This window comes from Acanthochromis polyacanthus, chromosome 9 (genome assembly GCF_021347895.1).
Source record: "Acanthochromis polyacanthus isolate Apoly-LR-REF ecotype Palm Island chromosome 9, KAUST_Apoly_ChrSc, whole genome shotgun sequence".
Taxonomy (NCBI): Eukaryota; Metazoa; Chordata; class Actinopteri; family Pomacentridae; genus Acanthochromis; species Acanthochromis polyacanthus.
The window spans coordinates 19,835,016-19,861,871 of record NC_067121.1 but is presented as its reverse complement, the minus strand read 5'-3'; the positions used below and the strand labels follow the sequence as shown (position 1 = coordinate 19,861,871).

Below are 26,856 nucleotides of genomic sequence, written 5' to 3'. Positions count from 1 at the left end.
GACTGTGTGCTGTAGATATGTTGGAACTAAATGCTGTAGCCCATAGGCGTTTCTAGCCCATTTTTGGGGGTGCTTCAGCACCCCCAAATTGAATCCCAGCACCCCTAAAATTTAAAAGATATTTATTTTTATTTTTTGTATTACATGTCCTTTTTTTTAACAAACCAGAAAAGTGTAAAAAAAACATACAGTACTTGGTTGATACGTAATGTTTTAACAACAGAAATACAGCACCCTCCTCCCCCCATCTTGCCTCAAAATGGTTTGATCCTGCTCAACTTTCCCAACTCGGGCTCTGAGCCGCTACCTGCAGAGCTAAGCGCTGCCTCACAGAAGGTAATGTGCTGTAGTGGTGTGAGTACCTGGTTTGAACTTCTACCACTCAATACCAACACATTATTAGCATTACCAGTCCTAATTTTTGCTGCATTTGATCAAAGGTTACTGTTTATGTTGTTAGGTAGGAGTTAGCTTACGTTTTTTCTAGCTAGCAAACGTTACAGGTGGTCAGTGTCTGAACTGGACTGAGAGAAGCTCGCTGTTGTGTCAGTGCATGTGTTAATATTAAAGCTAAGGTTCTACTGACTAGCTAATGACTGGATGCCCGTTAACATTATAACTCCTATTGTGTGTGTACAGACAGACTGCCTCATCATGGACATAAGATTGTTTTTTTCGAAGAAAAGAGCCAGGTTCAGGTAAGAGTGTAAGATCAAATGGTCTATCTATCGAGTAATGTTGTAAGTTGGATCAATGTATCAGTGTTCATGTTTATATCTGTTATCAGATATAAAACACATTGTTTGGTTAGTTGCCTTTAGATTGACATTACAAAGAGAGAGACAGGACGTTATTTATTTGTGTTCTTATTGGTATTTTTTCACATTTATGTATTTTTCCTCTAGCTGAATACAATCTATTTGTGTGTGATTGTCAGTCCAAAGAGGGAGAGATGAAAAAGGGGAAGGAGAGGAGAGAGTGCAGGGTCAGGAAGAATCAGGTAAGAACACAAACAGAGAATAGTGGCACGCAAAACACCAACTGTTAAGATGACAAAGAAAAACATCCTTTCACAATATAATTTTACATATATGTCATGGAGGTTATGTTTTCTCCCCACATTAAATGCTTTCCAGAAGCACACTTAACAGATATCAGTGGACTTCATTCTAAACAGAACTTCTTCATTACATTTTCCTAATTATCTATTTGTTTTTCTATTTGTTTAATTTCTCTATGAAAGGAAGAGAACAAGGAGAGACTCTGGGAGATGAGAGCGTGCAGACCAGGGAAAGAAATGCTGTGCATCACATTTCAAATAAAAGTCAAAAATCAGTCCGAGGTCCATTTTTGTTTTTTGTTTTTTGGTGCTTGGTATAGGGGGCTGGTTTACTCCAGAAACATACATGCTATTTATGTGTATGTTGAGGAGCTGCTGTATCTAAATGAGTCGTCTTTTCCCAGAAATTAGGACTACGATATGTTTCTTTTAAGATTCCAGTGCATTCCTCCTTTGTGGTGATTCCGCATTTAAATAAACTTTATCAGATTGGATGGTTTAGTCACAGACCTTTTCAAAAAGTGTTATGCTTTTCTTTCACAAACGTGGGAGTGAAACTGCATTAAAACGTACAAAACAATGAAGAAATTTATCTTGCCTGGCTGGGCACCTCTGGGTGCTCAGCACCCCTAAACCTCTGATCCTAGAATCGCCCCTGCTGTAGCCTCGAGCACACAGTCTGACCAATCACCTGTCTGGAGACTGAGATTGGTTGATTAAATGAGTCAGGTCTGGTGTGATGCTGCTTAGTTGGAACAAAAACCTGCAGCCACACCGGCCCTTTGTGGAATGAGTTTGACATCCCTGGCCTAGGTCATGGAGGTTTAGCATGAAGGTGGGGTGGGGTGAGGATGCAGAGCAGAAAGCTTTCCCTGGGTGTCTCTAGTGCCAGCTTCCTCTTATTTAGCATTTGATCCTGCTCTTGGCTGTACTGCTCAATGCAGCAGCCTTATTTTCAGCACCTAGTTGATGGCTGCCAATATTTAGAACGAAGTCCTGTCGCTGTTCTTCAACAGAAGCTTAGAAATACTGTAAACGAACACACCTGACCTATGTGGGCCAAAGGTTTGGAGGTTCATTTTTATGTCATTCCTTTTCTCCATTTTCAACAGATGATTAAAAAACAGCAGTTTGCACTATGAACTCCTGTTTTTCACACTGTGCCAGGTGTTCTGTACCTCCACACCTGCCGCTCAGCTGTGGGCTTTTTCTCACGCTTGCTGCTGTTTTTTTACTCTCCAGTCCTTTAGCGACACTACTGCCGTGAGCCGGAGCCGATAAACCATCTGGCCGGCTCCTGAAACAGATAGCAGCCTCTTAGTGGAGTGAAAAAGTAAAAGCAATTAAAGCTGCAAGCAGTGTTGGACGGGTTCTCGCATCCTTGCTGGTCGGCGAGTCCATGCATGTCCACCAGGTGGTGTTTCGACCGAGAGTGCATGTCGAACTGTGCACGTGATGAAGGTTGGACTCTGATCACACATGTAAAATTTCAGGCAGATTGGACCATGTACAGGCTAGTCATAAAGCTTTTCCTATCCATCCACCAGGTGGCGCTGCAACCGAGAGTGTATTTTGGCCTACGGATGTGATCAGGATTGGTCTCTGATCACACATGTAAAGTTTCAAGCACATCGGAGCATGTGCAGGCTAGTTTTAGAGCATTTGCTCCCATCCAGCAGGCGGTGCTATGACTAGGGCTTTAAATCAGCATGTGAACGTGATCAGGACAGGACATTTTTTAAATATTTTTAAGACTTTTTTTTTTATAATTGTAGCTCTCATATAGAAGTCCAACTTCTTTTGGATCCTTGTGGAGACTTTAGTCTTAGAGTTTGTAAAGCTGTTGAGTTTTTAGAGTCACATGGATTGTTTTGACATTTAATAGAGAGTTTAGTGTCTGATTGTAATTCTGTTCAGTGAATGGATAATTGAAGTTATGAAGATATGTTTTGTTATTGCTTCAGCACTTTTTATTGTTTAGTTGACTGATGTGGTCAACTTGAAGCTGTTGAGTGTGTGCATTCAAATCCTCCAAGACAAATGTTACAAAGTGGTTGCTGGAGTTATTTCAATTATGCAGATATTTATGGAAAATACTGAAATGTGTTGTGCACATCCAGCCACAGAATTTTTATCCATATTTTACATGAAGAACCATTTTCAACACTGCCTGCCCTTGCTCTGTTTTTTTTTTCTGCTCAATGTTTTTTAATGAACCCCTAATGTTATCTCTATAATAAGATTTTAACAGGCAAAATGCTCGTAAATTACACCAGAATGCAGGAAATAGGATCAGTAATTTTCAAAATTTTCTGGGGGATGGTCCCCAGATCCCCTGTCAGCGTCCCACACAAACCAAATCTTACTCTGTTGTCTGGTCACAAGTTGGCAGTCCTGTATTTACATGGTGGTCGGTTTACATTTCACTGAGCAAACACATTCTTCAGTACAGGAGGGTGACTTCATACACAAAACAATGCGGGGCTTTTGTGTAAAATGTGACGTATCAGGTTACATTTAAAGGTCAGTGCACATAATATGAACTTACCTGGTGTTTCTTTAGGAGAGGCGGGTCAGTAGAGGGTTGCTCTTTGCACAGTGTATCTAGAACAGCCTATTTGCTGGCTTGCTGGCTGTGATTGGAGGCTTCAGGGTGCGTCAAGTGAAACGTGAGAAGCTGTGATCAGTACACCTGTGAGCTACGCCCATCTCTGTTCCTGCCAGTTTGAGTTCAGAGTGCAGGAAATGGCAGCTGCAACTATTTCTGTCGAACAAGATCAGTTCTGTTGTTCAGTGTGCCTGGAGGTTTTAAGAGACCCGGTGACAATCCCCTGTGGACACAGCTACTGTCTGGAATGTATTGAAGACTACTGGAACAGGCCCAAGCAGAAAGGCCAGTACAGCTGCCCTCAGTGCAGGCAGGTGTTTAACCCGAGACCTCTGCTGAGCAGAAACACAGTTCTGGGTGAAGTGGTGGAGAAGTTTCAGCGAAGCGGAATTCAAGCTGCTGCTCAGCACTCAGCCAAAGCAGAGGAGGTGAAATGCAGTGTTTGCACAGGGAGAAAAAGCAGAGCTGTTAAGTCCTGCCTTCTGTGCTTGGAGTCTTACTGTGTGGCTCACTTGAGAGTCCATGAAGAACACTTTAATGGAAAGGCCCATAAGCTGATCCCAGCTTCAAATGAGCTGAGAGAGAAGCTGTGTCCACAGCACGACAAACTACTGCGGCTGTACTGTCGCACTGAGCAGCAGTGTGTGTGTTCACAGTGTGTTAAAGAGCGGCACAGGGGCCACAACACGGTGCCAGTGGTGGATGAGAGAGCAGCACAACAGGTGATTTATAACAAATTATTTCTGTATCCTCTTATTTCAATTCCTGAATTGACTGATAACAGCTTTGACTGCACTTAACTTTTTAGTTTAAACTGGTCTGTAGAGAACTCATGCAGAATTTTACACTAACATTTAGACAAAGGATTTACTGGATGTGTTTATTTGATTTCAGAGGCACACTCTACAGATTTTACATGCAAAATTTAGTTTATTTGTAAAATTTTACTATGTTTTTTGGTTCAGAGTTGTTCCTGTATGAGCATGTGATTAAAGAAGGCTGCTGTATGACTGTAGAGTTGGTCATGTGAGAGTTAAAACACCGAACACTGACAATATAACGATTGATTTGGATTCAGTTGATTAAACAGTGATGTTAGTATGTTTGCTTTCAGGCACTTCTTTTTTATTTTACTAAAAAGGAGTAGAGCCTTTTGGAAAACACTTGCCAGCTTTTTTTCAGACCTTGATTCTGTACAGTAATTATACTAGTAAAGCTGCAGTCAGTTAGCTTAGCACAAAGACTGAAAACAAGAGGAAACATCTACCCTGGTTGTGAGTGATTGTCACTATTCACCAAAAGCAAATACACCAGACCTGACAGAAGTAACGTCCTGCTGTGTCTGCTGGTTGCCTGGCAACTCTTCCCATTGTTTCCAGTCTTTACGTTAAGCTAAGCTGACTACTGGTGGCTGACTCTAGTATTTCCTTTTTTTTTTCTATACAAATGATGCTGTATGTACAGAATTTCTAAGCCTGTGACACAAACTGTACAAAAATTGATGGAAAAGTAAAGTTTGGGAAATGTGAAAAGGCAATGTATCCGTAGGCTACAACTAAAGCCCCATTTTAACTCTTTATTGAATTAATTTGGGGAAACTGCCTCACTAAAAGTATGCTGAGTTAGTTATTCGTACTCTTTGTTTGCACCCATAGATGTCATGACTGTCAATGGATTTCTTTAAAACTTAAGAAAACTTCAAAACGTAATGATTCTCGGGCAAGTTTTTGAGTCTGACGAAGCATCTTCTTTAAATTTCTAGAAGTTTTAGACACAGAATTTCTACAAACTACATCCAGAGACAGTTCAAGTCATACTGGATGGAAATATAATTGTATCATTTTGATATTCAGAGTTGCCTCCCTTAAAGAAATGTTGATGCAAATTGTGGCAGTCTGACACTAAAAGTCTTTAAAGCTAGAGTATGCAAAGTGTTCCAGGAGCTGTATGGTACTTAGGGAAAGTAGGTCCCTTCACATGCCAGCAGCAATCAATAAAATAGACACTACCAGTCAAACGTTTGGACACACCACCTCATTCATGGTTTTTATTTAAATCTTTTATGCATTGTATATTAATACTGAAGACATCAAAACTATAAAAGAATACATATGGAATTATGTTGTAAACAAAAAGTGTTAATCTTCAGCATTAATTTACAATGTAGAAAATAATACAAATATATAAAAAGCATTGAATGAGAAGGTGTGTCCAGTCACTGCATGAGAAGACTGACTGTTATTTGCACTCATTGGAGTTCTCCACAAGGTTAACAGCTGCAGGTCGCACAAGAATGGCAGACAAAGGTCACATATCTCAAATTTCATCTAAAACTGCAGTATCTTGCACTGCTGCACCAAGCAAGCGAAGAAAGACAGGAGCAGTCAAGGCCGGTAAAAAGTTTGACAACTGCAGGTCAGACCCAAGTCTGACTCAGTGTGACTTTTCCATGCTGGTGGTAGAGTCAAAGAAAAAGTGTCATTGTGGATGCTGTTGTGCCCTTGGATAGAAAATGATCTGTTGTTGTTGAAGCTGTAAAGGGAGATCTAAAGGGAGGAGGTAGTTTTTTCAAACAGGATCCAGGCAGAGAATTTCTAAATTGGGTCTGTGCTCACTGGTCAGAGTATGTATACTTTTATTCATGTGAGAAATATTAAAATGCAGCAATGTTAGTAACTAAAATAATGAATGCAAACATTTACACTACTGTTTAAAAGTTTGGGGTCACTTAGAAATGTCCTTATTTTTGAAAGAATATTTTTGTCAGCACAGTTTTAGGTCAGTGAAATACTTAGTACATTTGTCAAAACTGAATAAAAGCAGTCTTTTTTCATTCAGATTAGATCGAAGTACAAATTGCAATACTTAGACTTGTCACAAGACTGTTTTAAACACTATGATAGGTTTATAGAACTTTAGGTCTATTTAAGAGAACAGAAACAAGGCTTGTTCTCCTGACAACCAGTGCTTCTTGGATATTTTCGTTACCGTTCAAAAGTTTGGGGTCACTTAGAAGTGTCTTTATTTTAAAGAAAAACATTTTTTTCTCAATGAAGATAACATTAAATGAATCAGAAATACAGTCTTGACATCGTTAATGTGGTAAATGACTATTCCAGCTGGAAACGGCTGATTTTTAATGGAATATCTCCATAGGGGTACAGAGGAACATTTCCAGCAACCATCACTCCTGTGTTCTAATGCTACATTGTGTTAGCTAATGGTGTTGAAAGGCTAATTGATGATTAGAAAACCTTTGTGCAATTATGTTAGCACATGAATAAATGTGTGGGTTTTCATGGAAAACATTAAATTGCCTGGGTGGCCCCAAACTTTTGAATAACAGTGTATGTTACATGAATATATTAAAATGTATAAATGACTTTTATCAACTACAGAATATCCGTATGAGCTCTGTAACATCTTTCCTTACACTGATAAGTATCATTCCACTGACATAAAACCTAGTAGATTAAAAATGTCAAATTCTGGTACAGCTACATTTGTCTAATAACAAAAGTACTAGTAGTACTAAGTTACTTACACATGTGTAATTGTTGGGGGCTTTGCTGTTTCACTCTTTGAGGAGGAAAAGAGTTCAGCTGCATCCCTTCATCCTGAGGCCACAGTTCTATGATCCACTGGGGTCTGAGCAGGATGAATGATCCTCTATCGTACGTATGAGGTTTCACTTATTTCACTTCAGCAGTCCACCAAAATCTGTTTCTGAACAGGTTTGAGGTGAGAAATAACCACCCTGCTGTTGAATCTTCACTCATATTAGATCTACAAGTCCTAATTTTTTAATCATATGTTCTGACTTGCATGAGGCAAGACCACCGCTGCTTTTGTTGGCAAAGAGAGTCCAACTGAGACCTCCAAGAAAGATCTAATGTAGGTATAATTAATATTTGAAATTAATTCCTATTTTATAACTGGAGTGGTTATTATTTGTGTTCAGAAGCAGATTTCACTGGAGACTGCAGAGGTGAAAAAAAATGTTTTCTCCGTTTCATGCTCTTCAAAATCTATCTTACTGCTGTTTCTGTATGCAGAAATATGACACTATGTGAACTAATTTGAATTGGAACTGCTCAATTTGAATAATTGCATTGAAAATGACACATGAATACTCTGAAACTGAATTTACCAGACTGAAAATGATTTCAGTTCCATACTGAGTTGCCAAAACTAATTTCAGTCAAAAAAAAATGTAGTCAAATTAGACAATGAGATTTAAATTCAGTTTCTCGTGACACATATTTCTGCCAATATGTTTTTGTAATCCACATACTCTAGACAGTGTATAGCAACTCCTTCTGTAGCCTCAGCTGCTAACAATGCAGTGGACTTAAAGACAGGATATTTCTGCTGCACCAAGTCTTTGCAAATTCACTTTCAATTCACCAACCGCCTGAATGTGTAATGATCAGTTATCATTTAAAAGCTGCTGTATTAAAACGTTAGTATGACACATTCTTGTTGTGTATTAAGTGTCTGATATTTGAGTGGAGACATAATGGGCCTTGGATTTGTATACATAGTGTCTGATATATCGTGCACAGCTGGGTGCAAAAGATTCAGAAGGTAAAATATTGAACACAGGGAGAGTAAAGTGTGGCTTGGTCCTGCAGCTGCAGCTTGTGCTCAGATGTTTCTGTGGCTGATAGACCAAAGGCCTCCCAAAGTAATCCAGCCCTTTGATTGTAAAATCAAAACTTTCCTTCCTGAAAGTCAACCGTGGGGAAAAAAAAAAATATTCGACTGAGCACCGTGAGGGACCGCTTCATGTGATATCCATCTTTTGTATTCTCTCAGAAAAAACTCCAAGAAACCGCTTTGAAGTCTGTGCAGAAATTGAAGGACGTGGAGAAGGAGCTTCGATATGTTATCAGATACATCAAGGTGGGTGCATTTCCTCTATAGGAGCTTTTAATATGTTGTTGACATACAGCGTGGAATCAAATGTGGGGTGGATGGGATTCCTGGAGACCAAAATGTGAACACTTTATTCTCCACAGCACTCCACGGAGGCAGCGGTGGAGGAGAGTGAGAGGATTTTCTCCAAGCTGATCCGATCCATCGAGAAACAGAGCAGCGAGGTGAAGGAGGTGATCAAAGTCCAGCAGAGAGCAGCTGTCAGTCAGGCTGAGGAGGTGCTGGAGAAGGTGCAGAGGGAGATAGTGGAGCTCAGGAAGACTGAGGCTGAGCTGGAGAAGCTGTCCCACACTGAGGACCACGTCCACTTCCTCCAGGTACAGAACAAAAACTCATTCACGATAACAAGCTTGTTGAGCCTAGGCCTTATTATTTTTTACATTAGAGTGCAGACTGATGGTTAAGAGCTGCTTGTCTGTAAAACTTTGGCTGATGTTAGAAATCCAGTGTCACTGCTTTCAGGAAAAGTAAACTTTCCCAGCTGTGTGAACACTCCTTACAAGTGACAAACTGATGATAAGGGTAAATCTGATATTATGTGAATGAGACATTAGTCACATGTCTATACATTAGCCAGTAAGGGGCCTTGATGTTTCTACCTCACTTTCAAAAATCCACAAACTTTTCAGTCTCAATCAGACTTCAAATTGTATGGCATGTTTCATACAGGCAGCACAGGAGCAAACAAGAAAAGCACTCAGAGAGGGCAGTACTCTGCCAAGGCTGCTCAGTCTTTCTATCATTTCTGATGGATGGAATCTTTAATTAAATAATGGCCTCGCTCTGAGTAAAGGCATGTGGTATGCATGTGTATGTTACGTACGGATACCAAATTGCATGACCTAAATATGTAGCAGGCAGCGGGAATTGATGGAACTCGGACACACCCCCACAATTTCATCAATTGTTCATACTATCATTTCCAATGGATAAGTCCCGGTGGATTTGTAGTACGATCGCAATCATGTGATCGTCAGGAGGCAGCTGACGTAGTGTTCACTTGTTGTCATAGTTACAGTGATGCCGTGCCGCTGTCTCACAATGATACATAAATCTTCAACAAATCCGTGGATCCAGACTATAAGCTGCATCACTGCCAAAATCTAATCAGTTGGTCCTTGTGTCATTTCTGACCTTCCCTGAAAATTTCATCTAAATCCAATAGTCCATTTTTGAGTAATATTTCGCACAGACAGACCGACCAACACTGATCATCACATAACTCCTCTACATTCCATGGCAGAGTAATACCATTGTGTTAATAATGAAAGACTCAGCAACACTAAAGACTGAGCAACTGAAGAAACGCTGTCGTAAATTAACCTCACAAATGTGCAATGAGGAAACACAAGAGAGGCAGGATAAATTAGAAAGTCAGACTTGCAAAATTAAACAATAATGTGAAAAGTGATGCGTACAATGAAAGTTCTGATAATCACTTAAATGACTGAATAGCAAGCTTGAGTTAAAATATACTTGTAGATGGGATACTAGTCTCTAGTTATTAATCACAGCAGTGAAGACGCCCATTTGTAGAGAATCGTTTGTAATTATAGTCTTGATTGAAGAAGCAATAAATTGTTTAAAGAATGGATCCAAGGAGCAACTTTCTGATTTTTCTCTAAGAAATAACATCTCAACGTTTACCAGGACACATTTCTGCAGTTTTTTTTTTATTATGTGCTGTCCATTATTATGGACTGCAAAGCATTCACATGTGGACTTGGTAGGCGTACTGTACAGCTTTATAAAAACAGAGTTATCCAAAGAATCAGCAGCTGAACAGAGGACTTAGGGGTTGTTCTGGTTGCCATTTGTCAGTCTTGACAGGCAAATGTTTCTTGCATATTTCATTGTCTTATTGTAAATTATCAGCTGTTTGTGGAAAATCTGAAAATTGACTGTTATTTATTTATTTTTTTTTTTTTACTCCTCTTCTTTCTGCTTTTGGAAACTTATATTGGACAGACAGTCTGCAGGAGTCTCATGTAACATCGCTAAAATTTGTAGCCAGGTTTTCTTCTACTTCTGGAATATCTTGTCGAAAAAAACGGTAAAAACAGAGATGGGATGATGAGACACCAGATACTAGAAAAACAGATTGAGTTATTAGGTTAAGAGTGTTGAATTGAATTTAGTTAAGCTAATTTTTTTTTAAATTCCTAAGAAAATGAATGTAATTGTTCACATGAAAGTTAAACTTCACCTTAAAATTCCTTTTGAGTGTAAGAACAATCTGAAACAAAAGTCAAACACTGTCTTTTTGTAATCTTTTAAATAACATTTTATCTGTGCAAAATTTCTCCAAAATCAATAAACTTGTAAAATAAACAACAAGCTGATGTATTTATGATACAAACTGTACGTTAGGATGAAATAATGAGATTTTCTGAAATTGAAACAAAAAGGGAAAAAAAAAAGGGCAAATCTAGTAAAATGTTCAGATCAAAGGCATGGTTTGGCTTTTTATCACCAAATTCTCAGTTGCACAGTCAGTTGTATAGCTTCAGATGACATTACATTAGCAGCTACATTTTAAACAACGGCTTGGGGACGTGTGTAAAGGTGTGTGCTCACCTTTTTCTGAAGGTTCTCCTTTAATCAGCTTAACAGAAAAGCACGAGTTAGAAGAAATTTTATAAATAGATTTTATTCTTCTGTGTGAGTAAGATTAAAAATAAAGTGAAAGATTAAAGTTCAAATGTTAAAGCCTTAATTTAATCTTTTAGAAGCTCAATAAAAAAATAGGCCCTGAGCTTTAGTTCCATATTCTCGGGCAAAGGAGCTTTATTTCCAAAATCAAGGCTTAAAACTGGAGAACCTTCTGTCTAAATCCGCTTCATAAAATTTGCATTTATTGGCGCTCCTGTTTGTTTTTTCATGTGTAGTAATGATAATATATTTTATTAATAGAAATTATCAGTTGGATGTAGCCAGATGAACTATTTATCAAATACCTTATCCCAAACAATGAGTATAAAATGATTATTACTGGTCCAGATAATGTCTTTTATTTACCCTTTGAGCTTTTACATTTTGTTTTCTTGGTGTTATTGCCTCCTGAAGCACTTCCCTAAATCTGCTCTACGGATAATTGTGATCACTGCAGGTAGCATTCCTTTACTGTGGTCAGTTTTATTAAGATCATGATAAACTGTGAAATTTAGCACAAGCATTACTTAATCAAATCCCCACCACACTTCTTTTGACAGATGAGTCACATGGATTGACTTTGAAATGATCTTCTTTCTTTTTAGGCTTGTTATGTTTGTATTCAAATCCTGTCCTGTAATTTGGTTGTGCTGCATTGTCCATGCAGAAGTGCAAGTCTCTTCATTTCCCTATGAAGACCGTGGAGATGCCCAGTACTGATGCACTTCACTATCAGATGTATAAAACCACGAGAGGAGCTCTGGCTGACCTGAAGGACAGTCTGGATGAAACACTTCAAATAGAATTCAACAGAATATCCGATAAGGGTATGTTTTACAGCTGACTGCCATAAAGATGATCATTTTATGTTTCAAAATTGTAAACGGTGAATAATCACTATTTGCTCGTCTGTATTTCCAGTGATTTCACTGAAGGAAAGCAGCAATCGGAGTACCTCAGAGAAGACTAAAGGTATGTGTTTCTTCTTGTGTGTGCAGTTACTTTTTTGCAGACACATCACTGGAACAACTATTGCCCAATCCCAGCCTAGCAACTGTAACTATGGAGTGACAGTCTTTCAAGGAAGTGAGTGCTGAAGCAGTGTGTTAAAAAAATGACAGTCTGGTCTCATCCAGCCGATGGTGGAAGAAATGTTTGCATCCTTTGCGAAAATAAAATGCTCCATTACAAGTAAAAAATAATAATAATAATAATCGAGCTTAAGTAAAAGTATGTGCAGTAAAATATAGGGTCCCTCTGTCTGATATACATTGCCTGAAAATCACCACTTGGATTTAACTCAGCAAATAGGTCAGAGCCTTTCCATTGGATAATTACTGCAGTGATGAGTATGTTTCAGCAGGAAACAATTTATTGAACCCTAGCTGATGCAGTGAGGAGCTTCTCATTTCTTAAACAACCATTTTGGAAGACATTTCCTGTGGTCATGGAAAGGATGTTAATCTGTTTCAGAAGGGTCAAATTATTGGACTGCAACAAGCAAAGAACACAACTAAGGAGATTTCTGAAACTTCTAAAATCGGGTTAAGAACCGTCCAAACCTGAAGGATTGTGATGAACCATCATCTTCGATTAACAAATGTGGTTGGAACAAACTCTTAGATGATCGCAGGAAATCAAGAGTAGAACTTACGGCTGTGTTTAATAGGACATTTCCACATGCACAAAGGACTGGGACAAAACAGCTATCTGACTCTAAGAAAGGCACTGATCAGAGAGGCTAATCAGAGAAGAAAAGGCTTCAGGTTGCTAGGGAGCATAAAGATTGGACTCTGGAGCACTGAAAGAAGGTCACTTATGGTCTGATGAGTCCAGATTTACCCTGTTCCAAAGTGATGAGCGCATCAGGGTAAGAAGAGAGGCAGATGAAGTGATGAACTCTTCATACCGAGTGCCTACAAGGGTGTGGGGGTTATGGGTTATAATCTGGGGTTGGTCAGGTTCAGCAATGAGGCACACCTGTGCACTAATCATGGTGTCTAATCAGCATCTTGATATGGCACACCTGTGAGGTGGGATGGATTATCTCAGCAAAGGAGAAGTGCTCACTATCACAGATTTAGACAGATTTATATTTGAGAGAAATACTGATATTGTGTATGTGTTTTAGATCTTTGAGTTCATCTCATAAAAAATGGGAGCAAAAACAAAAGTGTTGCGTTTATATTTTTGTTGAGCGTAGTTGTTTTCCAAGTAAATAAAGCTGTCAGATAAATGTGGTCGAGTAGAACGAACAATATTTGAAATGTAGTGGAGGGACAGTATGACTAAAAAGTTACATAAAGTGGAAACACTCAAAGGAAGTTCAAGTACGTTAACACTGTACTTAAGTTTGATCTGTGGAGTTTACACTTCTGCAGCAGTTACAACAGCCAGTATTACACAGTAGCATTATGTTTGCCAGATTGTAGTCCTCATCCTAAAAGCTTTTTCTCTGAATGAGAACCACACAGTAAAGTAGGTCTGTAGAACCTAGCTAAGGTTAAAGTCACTATGTAAGTGTGGACCATTTAATTTTTCCAACAGCTACAGCATTTATGTTTCACATGAATCAGCCAGGGGCTGCACAGTGACGTAGTGGTTAGCACTTTCTGCATAGAGTTTGCATGTTCTCCCTGTGCACGCGTGGGTTTTCTCCGGGTACTCCGGCTTCCTCCCACAGTCCAAAAACATGCTGAGGTTAATTGATTATTCTAAATTGCCCGTAGGTGTGAATGTGAGTGTGATTGTTTGTCTGCATATGTAGCCCTGTGACAGACTGGCGACCTGTCCAGGGTGTCCCCTGCCTTCGCCCAAGTCAGCTGGGATAGGCTCCAGCACCCCCGCGACCCTAGTGAGGATAAAGCGGTGTATAGAGAATGGATGGATGAATCAGCCAGTGGAAAATTAACTATTTACCCATCATAAATGTAATTGTTTACTTAAAATCTCACTTGAGACTTGTTTTAAAATGACACAGCTGGAAGCATGATGTATTTAACATTTGTAATTGCCTACATGCTAACAGCTAAAGACCCTGACATACCATACAACTCAGAGCCAAAGGCAAGAGCTGATTTCCTACAATGTGAGTATAGCTTGATCTTACATTTTTCTAACATGATCAAACCTCTCTAGTTATCTGCTCACATCCTCTGTCCAGACTACAATGACATAACCCTGGACCCGAACACCGCCAACTCTTATCTATGCTTCACTGATGGCCGACGAGGAGTGACCACACGTTCTGATCCACAGCCCTACCCGGACCACCCGGACCGCTTCACCAGCTGGGCCCAGGTCCTGTGCAGAGCCGGCATGGCTGGACGCTGCTACTGGGAGGTGGAGTGGGCTGGAAACGGAGGGGTTTCCATCGGTGTCTGCTACAAAAACATAGGCAGGAGTGGAGGAGGGAGCGACTGCAAGCTGGGACACAACGCCAAATCCTGGAGCCTGGACTGCTCGTACACAGTCTGCTCATTTCAGCACAATAAGGAGAGCGTGGCCATCGATGCTCCCTGCAGCAGCAGAATAGGAGTGTATCTGGATTTCAGAGGTGGAACTTTATGCTTCTACAATGTTTCCGATTCAATGGTTCTACTTCATAAAGCAAAGACCTCGTTCACGCAGCCTGTATACCCAGGATTCTGGGTAGGGCTGGGCTCTACCCTGAAGCTGTGTTCACTTTAAGTGTGAAATTGACTGCAATGTATCAAAAGCAGTCTTCAAGTTCTCTTGTAAATAATTAGATTATAAGCTAAGTAATAAATCTGAGACAGAGGTTTGTGCTCAAAGCTTAGCTTTATTAACCGTACAAGCCGGGAGCAGCAGCAACACTTTGGTGAAGCAAGAAAAGTGCTGGTGGAGCTCAGATCTTATTGAAGGCAGCAACATCTACGCTCTGGACCTGCAGAGGAAGAAATCAAATATGTTAAGTTATGTATTTATTTGAACATTATGAAAGGTAATGAAAATAAAGCTTTAATTCAAAAATTTACATTGTATCTCACCTCCTACTCTTGATTGACCTTTTAAATGGGCCATGACTGAAAGGTTGTGTCTGCTGGGGGTGGGTGACCATAATTTTGAATGATCTGCTTTTCAAAGAACTGTACAGACTGACACCAAGAATGCTTCTCAGTATACAGGGTGTCCCAAAAAAATGTACACGCACTTTAAATAATTGTAAATTAGGTGTTTATTATAATTCGATGAATTTACAAACATCATTCTGTTTTGTCACCGCCTGTTCTCAAACTGATGTCCGTTCTGGTTCAGACACTGCCGACAACGGAAACGATGAAATAGCACACATCATGAAACAATTACTTTGGTATTTGTGTGCATTCACGTTTAATGGTTGCTCTCAATTCAGTGACTGTGTCTTTTAGGTATCTCCATTTAAAAAAAAAAACAAAAAAAACAGTCCAGTAGTTTGAGGTTAGTTATCAGCTGCTAAAAGGTGTATACATTTTTTGGGACACTCTGTATATCTGGGGAAGTGTATGTGTGCTGTGCAGCTTATCAAATCTCAGCTACATCAGAGTCGGACAACAGTTTCTAATTTTAAAAGTTTTTGCAGAAAACATTGGTTTCACTTAGTAACTGTTTGTGTTTTACAGGTCCTCAGGTTTGGCCAAAAATGATGCTGCCTGAAAAGCAACCAACCACTAACACCAAATTCCATCATACAAATAGAACTTTAAAATAGATTTAGTTGCTTATTAAGCTGTACTTGAGGACATAAAATAACAGCAGCTACTCAATGAATGTTCTCATTCTGCTCTCTGCAAAAATGACTGACAATAATAGAATAAATAGAAGAGAATATCTGAATGATTTGATATGTCGGACAGTACACATACACACTAAAGTCTTTAGTTGGAAAACATGATGGCCTGCTTTGTAAGCTGAGTAATCGGCAGTCATTACTGCTGTGTAACCTTTTCATTTTTTTCCCTCGTCTTTTGTCCAGTTCAGTCTGGCTGTGAAATTTGCCCCAGGTGCTGAAACAGGAGCTGCACCAGCAAGACCCAGTACAACTGTAAATTTAGACACTAGAATATTTGTTACCATATTATTCTAGTTCTTGTACATGCTGCATAACTTCCACACATGCACCAGTAGGGGAGGATATTGCATAAATGAGGTGTGTAGACTATTTAAAAAGATTAATTTCAGTTCCATTCCTGTCAATAAGTGCCCCTTCCACAACCACACTCCACTGCATTTGGTCTTTCTCTGATCAAAGCAGTGCAGTAGATCATCTTCTGTTACTTGTATCAGGAGCTGTCGTTTTCATCTCTCCTTTCGATACAAACGTAATGGGTTCCTGTGAGTTCAGACAATATTTGAGGGAAGAGAAAGAGAGTCACATTGTGAAATCACAATACAACCAAGTGATGATGAAAACGACGGAGCTCCTGAGAACACCAACAGAAGAAAACCTACTGTGCTGCTTTGATCAGTGAAAGACCAAGATGCAGTGTATGGCTGCAGAAAGGGAAAGAAATTAAAATAAAGTTTTCTGAATTTAACAACAATCTTGGTCTCATGTAAAAGCTACACCTTGTATGTCCACTGACGAAACAAAGTGTTATCTTTATGATTATAAGGCAAGTAATTTGCTTTGATGGCCTAAAATAACAATGAAATAAAGTTCTTTCAATGCAGAAACAACGTCTCAGTCATACGAAGCCCCCTAAGACTTTTGATACCGATCAATATGTTTCATAGTTCTTGTGATCCATATAAACAGTTGGTGTGTTGATCCAGCCTTGTTATTACAAACTATCAGCCCAGAACATTACAAGCTAGGGAGCTCATGTGATGCAGACGCATTTTTTGCTTGTTATTTATTTTTTTTAAGTCAGATCTCTCAGCCATAATTGTAACAATAGCTATAACTACAGAGAAAGTCCTAGCAGTAGCCATTGTTACAGTTATGGCTGCAAGGTTGTTTCCAATAGCTGAAACACTGACATGTAGTGGTAGGATGTGTACAGTGATAGTTCCTCAACTCCTAAATAAACATATAAAAACATTTGTTCTACAATAGTCTGACTCACCAGATGTGGGCTTTGGGTATAAGCCTGCCACTGGCTGCTCATTTCAGGCAGCTTTCACCTCTCCTTCCACTATCTGCATTTACAGTTTTCAAAATCCACTTTCTTACAACAAGCAAACTCCAGGCAGCAAGCTACCACACTGAAAATATGCATGATGTACTGTAGAATGGGTTAGCAATGGGAGTCTGGTCCTAGAAGAACCACAGCTCCAAACAGTTACAGCTGGACAGAGTGACCCACAGCAGCAGCTGAAGTCTGAACAAAAACCATGCATCCAGCCAGAGCAGTGCTCACAATCAGCCCTGGACACCAACACACATCAGATGCAGTTGAATTGGTGGGAATGGGCTTCCGTACCACATGTGTTCTTAAAAGAAATGTATTGTATATTTAAGGCAATTTTGCTGCTGTTGAATCTTTCACTGCAAATTCTCAATGCTCCGAGTACCACAGAAAAAAAATTCATTCAACTCCATGTTACTGAGATGGAGGCAGAAATGAAAGATTTCGGGAGGAATCATGAATTTGTGGAGTTGTATCCAACCGAACGTTTTCCAATTACGTGAACTCATGTTTCACTGACACCAAATTGATTTGGTACTTACAAAGTCCTCAAACTTGGTGATCTCCTCCTCCAGGATGTCTGTTCCAACTTTGTCATCCTCGACCACACAGTTGATCTGCAGCTTCTTGATGCCGTAGCCCACTGGTACCAGCTTGGAAGCTCCCCACAGCAGCCCGTCCATCTGCACTGAGCGCACACACTGCTCCAGCTGTGCCATATCTGTCTCATCGTCCCACTATGCAGACATAAGAGGAAACATTAATCTGACAAAACCATAAGAAATCAGAATACAGGATCCACGTGTGTAAACAAAACATCTGTATACATCTGTAAACAGATGCAATGACACAGCATGATTTTGCACAAGAGTTGACCTGCATGTGAATGTTTGCTTTACTTTTAGACACTATTTGATGCATTCATCACCTTTTCATAGATAAGTTAATAATCATACAATCCCAGCTATATAACCCCGTAATCCTAATATATCATGAATTTTTCACATTTCCCACAACTACAAGTTTCTTAGAGCACAGCTGTAGAGTTCTGATACATACAGGCTTCACGTCCAGGAGGATGGATGACTTGGCAATGAGGGCAGGTTTCTTAGCTTTCTTGGCAGCATAGGCATCCACGCGCTCCTGCTTAATGCGTGCTGCCTCCTCATCGTCATCATCACTGCCAAACAAGTCTATGTCATCGTCGTCATCATCGCCATTCTCCACCTTCACCTGTTTGACTGGAGCAGCCTGGACTGGAGCAGCCTGGACAACACAATCACAAAGGATTGGAAAATAGTCTTGATTTGTTAACAATTAAAACATCACAATGAAAGACCTACAACGATAGAGTTTTTACAGATTACGTGCTGTGGAAGAAAGACGCTAGCAGCTCATAAGTCCTCCCCTTTAGAAAACTGTTCAATCAACCATGATCATAAATATCAGACAATACAAAGAAAACCAGATAAAAGCTTCAACAACTTCAACAATCAAAAACAACAGAAAAAAAAGAACAAACCGTGTGGGTGAATATTTGATTTCAAGGACTTCCAAAGACAAAAGACTGTGTTGACTCTTTAAGACATCTGTATTATAGACGCCATGCAGACCCATTTAATCTATGAAACTCTAACTAACCTACCTTAGCACATGGGACAGCTGCTGCTACAGGGCTCTTTTCCAGGATAAGCACTCTGGACTCCAGCTTCTGCAGGGCAGCTCTCATCTCCTGCACCACTGCCAAGCAAAAAAAACAGGAAAGTTAAGCCTCAAGTAACTATGTGGGAACATTAACATATTACCACAGACACAAAAGGGAGACTTGCTACTTCAAGAATAGTAAGGGGAAAAAAATAAATACACCCTGTTTACACTGTTCTAAATAAATTGATTATAGCTACTTTAAGAATCAAGTAAAAAAAAAAAAAAAAAAATTCCCAAAACACACACACACACACACCTTTGTGCAGAGTCTGGTTCTCCAGCTCCAGGCTCTTCATGCGTGAAACCAGCTCTTGGTCTCCACCGGCATGTGAGGATGACTGCAGGAAGATAATCACAAATCAATTAGAAAAAGTTATGCTGCAGGTCAGCGTGAAACGGTAACAAAGCAGGGTCGTGAACATTTGGGTTGACATCTAATCCAAGATTGAAGTGAAGTAATGAGCAAAATAAGATGAGGATCAAAAAACCTAAGCCATGCAGGGGTACGAATCAGTCACACAACAATGATATGGACACACACACACACACAATGCTGAGGTTAAAATGAACCCCCCCATCAAGAAGGGTTAAATGTGTGCAATGTCCGCATGCAATTTTCTCAATTGAAAAAAAAAAAAAATCATAGTAATACTTTATTTTTTTTCCCCTTGGTTGCACAGAGTCAGAAGATTGATAACACTCCCATTATCAGACAACAACTTGTTATCTTAGCAATGAAGACAGGGCCAAACAGCTGCCTTTAAATCTAAAAAGAAAAAAAAAATTCCCTTGTACTACAGATAGTAATTCAATACAATCTGTCAATCAGTGAGCTTCACAGATGATGGTAGGTGTTCTTTTTAGACCATTGGAAATCGCAGGACTAGCTAATTATCCTGCAACAATCTGATGCTAAGGCAACACAGATATCACACTGGTTCTAATCTTCTCATCTGACTCTTTGCAACCGTTGGGAAATGTTTAACATCCAAAAATTACTACAAGTTTGATTTCATGATCACAATATCTAGCAAAACTAAATTAGAACCAACTGATTATAATCCCAAATGTATACATTCTGAATCCCCTAATTGTAGTTTTTGATGAAGGAAGCAGGATGGTGAGATGGTGGCACAGGATGAGACATCGCAGTGACACGATAACAGCAACACACTCCACATCAGGCAGCAGCAGACAGCACGTCCGGCTGTCTGTCTCAGTCATGCAACGTTCCCAGCCTTTGGCAGCAAAGCTGGACGAGGAGCACTTACGTTTCTGTGCTGCCGTTTCTGCTGGCGCCCTTTGGCCTGCTGCAGGGCTGTTTTCACCTGCCCCAGGTGATGTGCAACATGAGGTAAACACGTTAAATATGAAGACAAGAAGAGAAAACAGACTGACAGGTTGTAGGTACAAAGTCAGATGCTACACATTCTATGGTATGCACTGCTTCTGATTTACACCAAACAGATGTGAAAGAGAAAAAGGAGGACAGTTTGTAAAAATAGCATCAGTCAGCTTTGATAATAATACTGAAAAAAAAAATGACGGAGTATAAAGTCCTTAATATCACCAGAATGAGAGATATCATCAAATCCTGCAGCTTCTAAGAGCTTAGCTCACTGCTTTGGGATTGTCTACCTTAGTTTTACTAGTTTACTGTTAGATATATATATATATATATATATACACATTTAGTTCTCTATATTGTGTGCATTGTGTCAAATTATTCAGATTTAACAGACATGATGCATTGGTAAAAACTATTTTAGATCAATGTTGCACTGGGGCATCATATTGATCAGAGGTAAACTGTGGTACAATTGAATGACAGGACTGGCACAAGCACAACTGAACAAAGAGTGCCCGATCATAAAAAAAGAAAAAAAACTGACTTACTCGAGGTCAAAACTTCAGAGACTATCCTTCATGTAATAATCGCATATATTATTAAAAACATCTTTAGTAATCATTCTTAGTTACTTGATATCTGTAACTGAAAACCGAAGTCTCTTATAGCTTTGACTAAAGTTTAGATGACATTTCATCACATACGGACTGGATTTTAGATCTCACCATCTACACCCAAATTTCTTTTAGAACAAACTCCTTTGTGGTCAGTACAGACAGAACAAACAATTACAACTACCAATAAGACTTTTAATGTACACACGCGAGTACTGTTTTCAGAAAAGCGTGAACCTATTCTTCAAAGTATCAACGTGTACCTTGGTACTACTGAGAAAAAACTTTTCCTTTGTCCAAAAGTGACTCAGACAAACAAAGGAACTTACTGACAGAGCGCACTGAAGATGATGGCAAAAAGCAGAGGTGAAATGGAAAATGAACTACGTGAATGGCACTTACTTGTAACGCAAGCTAAAGACTCCCTATAAGTTTGAGGACTGAAAGGCTAAAATGTCCAAAATATCTTCCCCTCTACACCTGAAATGTCATTACTTGTTTTAACAATTATACCCTCCTCCATAGCTGAGTACAGTCCTGTCACTACTGGAGGTACATTTGCAGCTCTTTCATAGTAAAGCTCTTGCTGAGTTTAGGGACTGCTGGATACTCTTTTGGGATTTAGCAATGTCCTGGAAGCTGGCATTACCCTCTCCCTCTTACAGACATGGATGCATAAATCAGTGGTGAAGCAGGTGCAGTGAGAAAGACAGAAAGCAGCAGGAAAAATAACAAAAAGCTGGATGGCTGATTCACTAAACACAGATTGATGCCCTTTTAGAATTTATTTTTAAACCTATATACATATTTTCAAGAGAAAGTCCTTGTAAAATCAAACATGTAGAAGACAAACAGCCCATCAAAAGCAGCTACATATCAGGTCTCAGCTCTCTAGCATTAGATTTTGCAATGTAAAGGTTACACACATTTTGGCAGTAGACCTGAAGCTACACAAACCCAGCAAAATGACCTGACCTGCACCTCTCTTAGCACAGCTGTCTTTTCCCCACTCAAGTACACCAAGTCCTGAAATGAAATTCAATTGTATTTGAATCTTTTCCGGCCCAGTAAACTGCCCTGATGCAATGAAATGTGTAGACAGCACTACCTGTGGATCTCTGTGAGGTATTTGGGCAGCAACTAAGGGTGACATCGTGAAAAAATAAATTCTTAGCACTTAAAACCAAAGTTCCCTGCATTGATTTAAATCACAAAGCTTCATAGAGAAAATGTGGCTTTTTGTGATTTAGTAAGTAATCCTTTCAGATCTAGAGGAAAGCAAGCTATAATCTCTCTCTTCATTGTTTTTCCAGGCCTGTGTAGAAACTCCAAGAGCTACTGTTGCAGCCCTGGAAGGCCTGAGAAGACGAGACAGCTGCCAAACCACCTGACCTTTCTCACTAAGGCGAGACACTTCTAAATCGAGTGGCTTAACTTACATGCACACAGCTGCCCCACCCCGCTGAGCGCTGTGACAGACGATGATGTAACTATTGCCTAAAACTACAGGACAGTGACTGAAAGAGCAGCATGAGCTGAAGAGTAGACAGACAGGATAGTGAAGAAAGCCCTGGCCTTTGTGGCCAATCAAGTTTACAGTAAAACAACCCCATTAATCTTGAAAAGGAAAAAGTTCAATTTCTTTAGTTAATATAAGTAGAAAAGGCCTGGATGCAACAGAACCAACATTTCTCCAATTTCTCCAAGTACCCACGGGTGTTATCAATGCTTGGGGGGGGGGGGGGGGACAGTGTTTACCTTAAACATTTTTAATTTGTTTCCAAGCTTGTGCTCTGTGTAATTCCAGCACAAATGTCCCTGAGCTTTTGTCATGTGACTGTTAGTCACAGCTACCTTACTAATGACTTCTTGGTTTGATGGAGGAGCGCAGAACATTTTTGTAACTCATTTTAGTTAATTTAACAGTTTGTGGCAATGATAAATGGTACAACTTTGAACCCTATGAAGAGCTGGTTTGCAAGAACAACTTCATTTGGGATCTTTAGTATGCAAGTACTCCTACCTGTTGCTGTGGTGAGGAGGGGCCATTGACTCCCTCGTAGAAACGCCTCTCCGCCTCATCGTAGCGCTGTTTGTCGAACCAGATGTTCTCTGTGGCGAGGCATTGCAGTCCACTCATGGTGGCGCTGAGGAAGGATGTTCAAAATTTAGGAAAGATTAGACAATGCAAAAACACCGATCATTATTTGGCAACTTATCTGCTGAACAACAGCCAAGACCAGGTGATTAGTTGTTACAGCCAGCACAACCAGTGACAGCAAATGAGCAATGTGACACAGCTTCATTAGACACTTGACGGTGACATTGCAGGTTATGACAGCATGCTGAGCCACAGGTGGTGTTGTGGGTGGAATGGGGAGAGATAAACCAAAGCATAAAACTGACATTTCTTATTACATACAATCAGCAAGCTGACACGACAACAAGTGAGGAGTCATGTGAAATAGCACATAATAAAAAAAGAAAGTAGCTATAATAACTTGTTGCATACAGATTTCACATCCCTTTCTCATTTGCTGATGGGTTACTGCAGCAGTCGGACATCTACACATTCCTCACACAGAGTTGCCTGGTCTGCAAAGTCTGGATTACAGAACAAAAGGTAGGCCACCGCCCGCAAATAACCCCATCGGTGACAGCAGAGACCCACTGTACTGCATTACCAAACACAGTGAAAGGACAGACTCACTTTACTGTGCTTTGTCACTTGCATGACAATTTCTGTAAAAGTGTAAATGCCAACAAACTTCTCCCTGCTTGCACATTTAATCTGCACTCCTATATGTCCAACAAGAAAAACACAATACACAAGTTAGCATGACTTTAAAAAAACAAACAAAAAGGCCAAACAAAAATTGCAGACGGACAACAAATACATTATAATTACAGTAGTTAAATAAACTTAAAACACAGATCATGTCTCTCCCATTCCCTGAGTGAGACGAGTCATACTTGTCCCATCTTGGCCGGCTTTCCGTCTCAGAAAGGGCTCTCTTCCTCGGGTGTGGCCCCCTGCTGCCTTTGCCTCCCTGCTCAGTCTCAGAGGAGGTGCGAATGCGTCCCCAACTGAACTGACGGTGAGGGGTACCAGAGGCCTTTACAGTGGTGACAGGGTAGCCCTGATCCTGCTGCTGACCGTGGATGCGTCTGGAGTGGAAGGTCAAGGATCCTCTGGTGTTTGGACTTCGTGGAGAAGATGACAGAGGCCTGTTGCCATTAGAGGCAAGTTGGCGATGGTAGTGGCTCTCGGCCTGTTCATAGGTGTTGCGGTTGTACCATATCGCCTCGGACTGCATGCCCTGCAAGACGGAGCTTTGACCATACGAGCCGCTCGCCTCTACGGAGGAGCTCAGCCGCTTTTCTTCAGCCCCAGAGCTCTCTGACTGTGTGTGACGGCGCAGCCTCCTGAACTGGATGTTGTCTCCACTAATAATTTCTCTCTCTACAGCGGGCGCATTACCCTGTCTGAAGGCCCCGACTGGTGCACTATGTTGAGGCGCTCCTCTTTGTTGACGATTTGGCAAAGACTGATCCATTTCTCTGTTAAAGGGGTGTCTTCTCTACTCACTTGTTTGTCAGAGGTTTATAAAGGAGAGAAAAAAAAGCAACAAGTGGAAGCTAGGTGGAAGCTAGCCATTAGTTCAATGTAAAGTTAGCATCACAGCGGTGCTTACTGGTTAGAAACATCAGAGAAAGCCCATTAAACGGCTTATATGTGGCACTAGTGTGAAAGCAAAGAAATGTCAGATTGATCAAAAAGCTTGAATGTCTATTTTCATTCATTATTTCACTTTAAAATGAGCAGTTTAGAATGACTCTATGAATAGGTGAATTAAACTATATTGACATAGAATATTGTCCAAAAGGGTCAATGATCAATCTGACATTGGACTTTCAAAACAAAGCATTTGCAAAACAAACAAGGCAAAATGTAATGTAGGCATCACGAATGGCAGTAAAGATGGCCAACATTTAAATTAAAATGGGACTGCAGTGTTTCCTCAGTGCCCATTTCAGATCTAAAACCAGCATTGCACATAAATTTTGTAAATAATGAAAATTAACAGTCTCAATTTGACACAAATAGGGTATAATATTGAAGGTGTCCTACAACAAGGCTATTCCTTTCAGACACAGCTCTATCCAATTAACGAGGAAACACCGTTTATGCATTAGAGATGACATGATGTTCTAGTTGAGAAACACCCAGTTACTCAGAGTGTGGCTCACCTTTGTTTGGGCATGATGGAGGATAATGTACGCTGCCTATTGTGGAATTGAATATTTAAATAATGCAAAGTATTTACTTAACATGCATTTATAATACACAAAAAAATCTACACAGTTGCATGAGCAATACACTGTAAAGGTCTCTGATATCAGCACTGCATTTAATCAAGCAGGCAAACATCACAACACCGAAACACTGATCACATATCATCCATGAAATACAAGACAAATGAAAAAACCCCCACACATATACCAACTTAAAACCTGGTTGCTGCATAGTTTCATTTATCAGTTTAATAAATAGACCTAGCTGAATCTAAACTTCATTGGAAACTATTGTAGAGTGGTGTGGATTTCGGTTTATGATTGTGTGGATTGCTGTTGTTTTGGTGTTGGAGTCAATCGGAGAGATGTTTCAAATATTTTGCCCTCCAAACTACAACCGAAACAATTCCTCTATTGACACAAAATCAAGAGTTTCTAGTAAAAGTCCATAAAATATACTGCCAACAACTTTTTCTATTGTTTAACACTGAGTGATACATATGTAGGGGTTTGGATAAAATTGTCAACTTAAAGAGGTCATGCTCAACTTTTTTTTCCCCAAATACCAAATGACTGATCAATTCATCAAATAAAAATATTTGGAAAATTAGGCAACAGCACAAATGGCTGTCAAGTTTCTGCAAATGTGGAGCCAATACCAGAGACACCTCTAGACTACACCCTAAAACATGATATTAAAGTTGAGTGAAACATTCAACAAAAACTGAACATTTGTACAATAGACTGCATTAGTTTCAGCAATCTGCATTCACTAAACTGACAACTGGGTGTAAAATGCAAAGCATAGAGCATCACCTGAAAAGCAGCTTCAACATCAGCACTCACCTTTTGTTACCGGAATACGAACCTAATGGCCAACAAATAAACAAATTCTCATCAACTCCACACACTGGGCTTTGAAAAAAACACAACCAGTGATGCGAACTACATCTGAGAAACAATTATTTGCCCTCCGAGAATCACTGAAAGAATTTGACATTTCATGCATCATGTCATAGTAACAAACAAGACAAATATCGCTGACAATGTGGCAGAAATGACGGTAAAGGTCTGTGTTGTGGTTCGTGTGTTGCTTTAACACTCAGACATTAGCTAAAGTTACGTTTCACAAGTTTTTTTTTTTTGACAGCCCCACCAACTTGTAGTTCAGTTGACCACGTGGCGCTTAAACAACTCCAACTTCAGAGTTGTGTGTTGGTTATACAAACGGTACACTCTTTGAAATGTGCCAGGTCATAAAAACACAACTTTAGCGCACTTACGTTTGGTTTTATTCGACGTTTTATGGCTGGAGAATCACCGCTTTGCGTGCCGCCACAGCTGTAATCCGACGGTAGAAGAGGACTCGCATTAACGGACGGCCCGTATTCTTCAGTGGCAGAGGGGGGGAGGACGTCAGCTTTTTAACGACTATATCATTTATTTGCACGTTTATGTTATCTTTATAAAAAATATTAAAACACAGAAATTACAAAGAAAAA

General features: G+C 39.9%; 2 protein-coding genes across 16 annotated transcripts; one reads left to right on the top strand and one right to left on the bottom strand.

Annotated features, from left to right (window-relative positions):
- Nucleotides 1–248: 248 nt before the first annotated feature.
- On the top strand, nt 249–15,255 carry LOC110951129 (E3 ubiquitin/ISG15 ligase TRIM25-like). 8 transcript variants are annotated; one of them, XM_051953750.1, is made up of 10 exons: nt 249–336; nt 640–698; nt 938–1,000; nt 1,244–4,390; nt 8,487–8,573; nt 8,690–8,923; nt 11,926–12,085; nt 12,180–12,230; nt 14,287–14,346; nt 14,422–15,255. In XM_051953750.1, exons 4-10 carry the CDS (start codon nt 3,806–3,808, stop codon nt 14,946–14,948), a joined length of 1,704 nt encoding a protein of 567 aa, XP_051809710.1. In that variant the 5' UTR covers nt 249–336; nt 640–698; nt 938–1,000; nt 1,244–3,805; the 3' UTR covers nt 14,949–15,255. The 8 variants fall into 8 exon arrangements, with proteins under 8 accessions (XP_051809710.1, XP_051809716.1, XP_051809712.1 ...); XM_051953756.1 differs by lacking the exon at nt 1,244–4,390; XM_051953752.1 differs by lacking the exon at nt 14,287–14,346.
- Nucleotides 15,041–26,767, bottom strand: LOC110951131 (elongation factor 1-delta-like). Of its 8 annotated transcripts, none has more exons than XM_022194059.2 (10): nt 26,638–26,749; nt 26,201–26,222; nt 25,310–25,345; nt 23,082–23,205; nt 20,368–20,424; nt 19,353–19,434; nt 19,035–19,129; nt 18,449–18,655; nt 17,932–18,126; nt 15,041–15,165 (listed from the first exon to the last, which is right to left on the bottom strand). In XM_022194059.2, the coding sequence occupies exons 3-10, from the start codon at nt 25,321–25,323 to the stop codon at nt 15,127–15,129; spliced, it is 813 nt and encodes a 270-aa protein (XP_022049751.1). In that variant the 5' UTR covers nt 25,324–25,345; nt 26,201–26,222; nt 26,638–26,749; the 3' UTR covers nt 15,041–15,126. The 8 variants fall into 8 exon arrangements, with proteins under 8 accessions (XP_022049751.1, XP_051809719.1, XP_022049752.1 ...); XM_051953759.1 differs by having other exon boundaries at nt 26,171–26,222; nt 26,638–26,710; XM_022194060.2 differs by lacking the exon at nt 26,201–26,222 and having other exon boundaries at nt 26,638–26,738.
- Nucleotides 26,768–26,856: the final 89 nt, after the last annotated feature.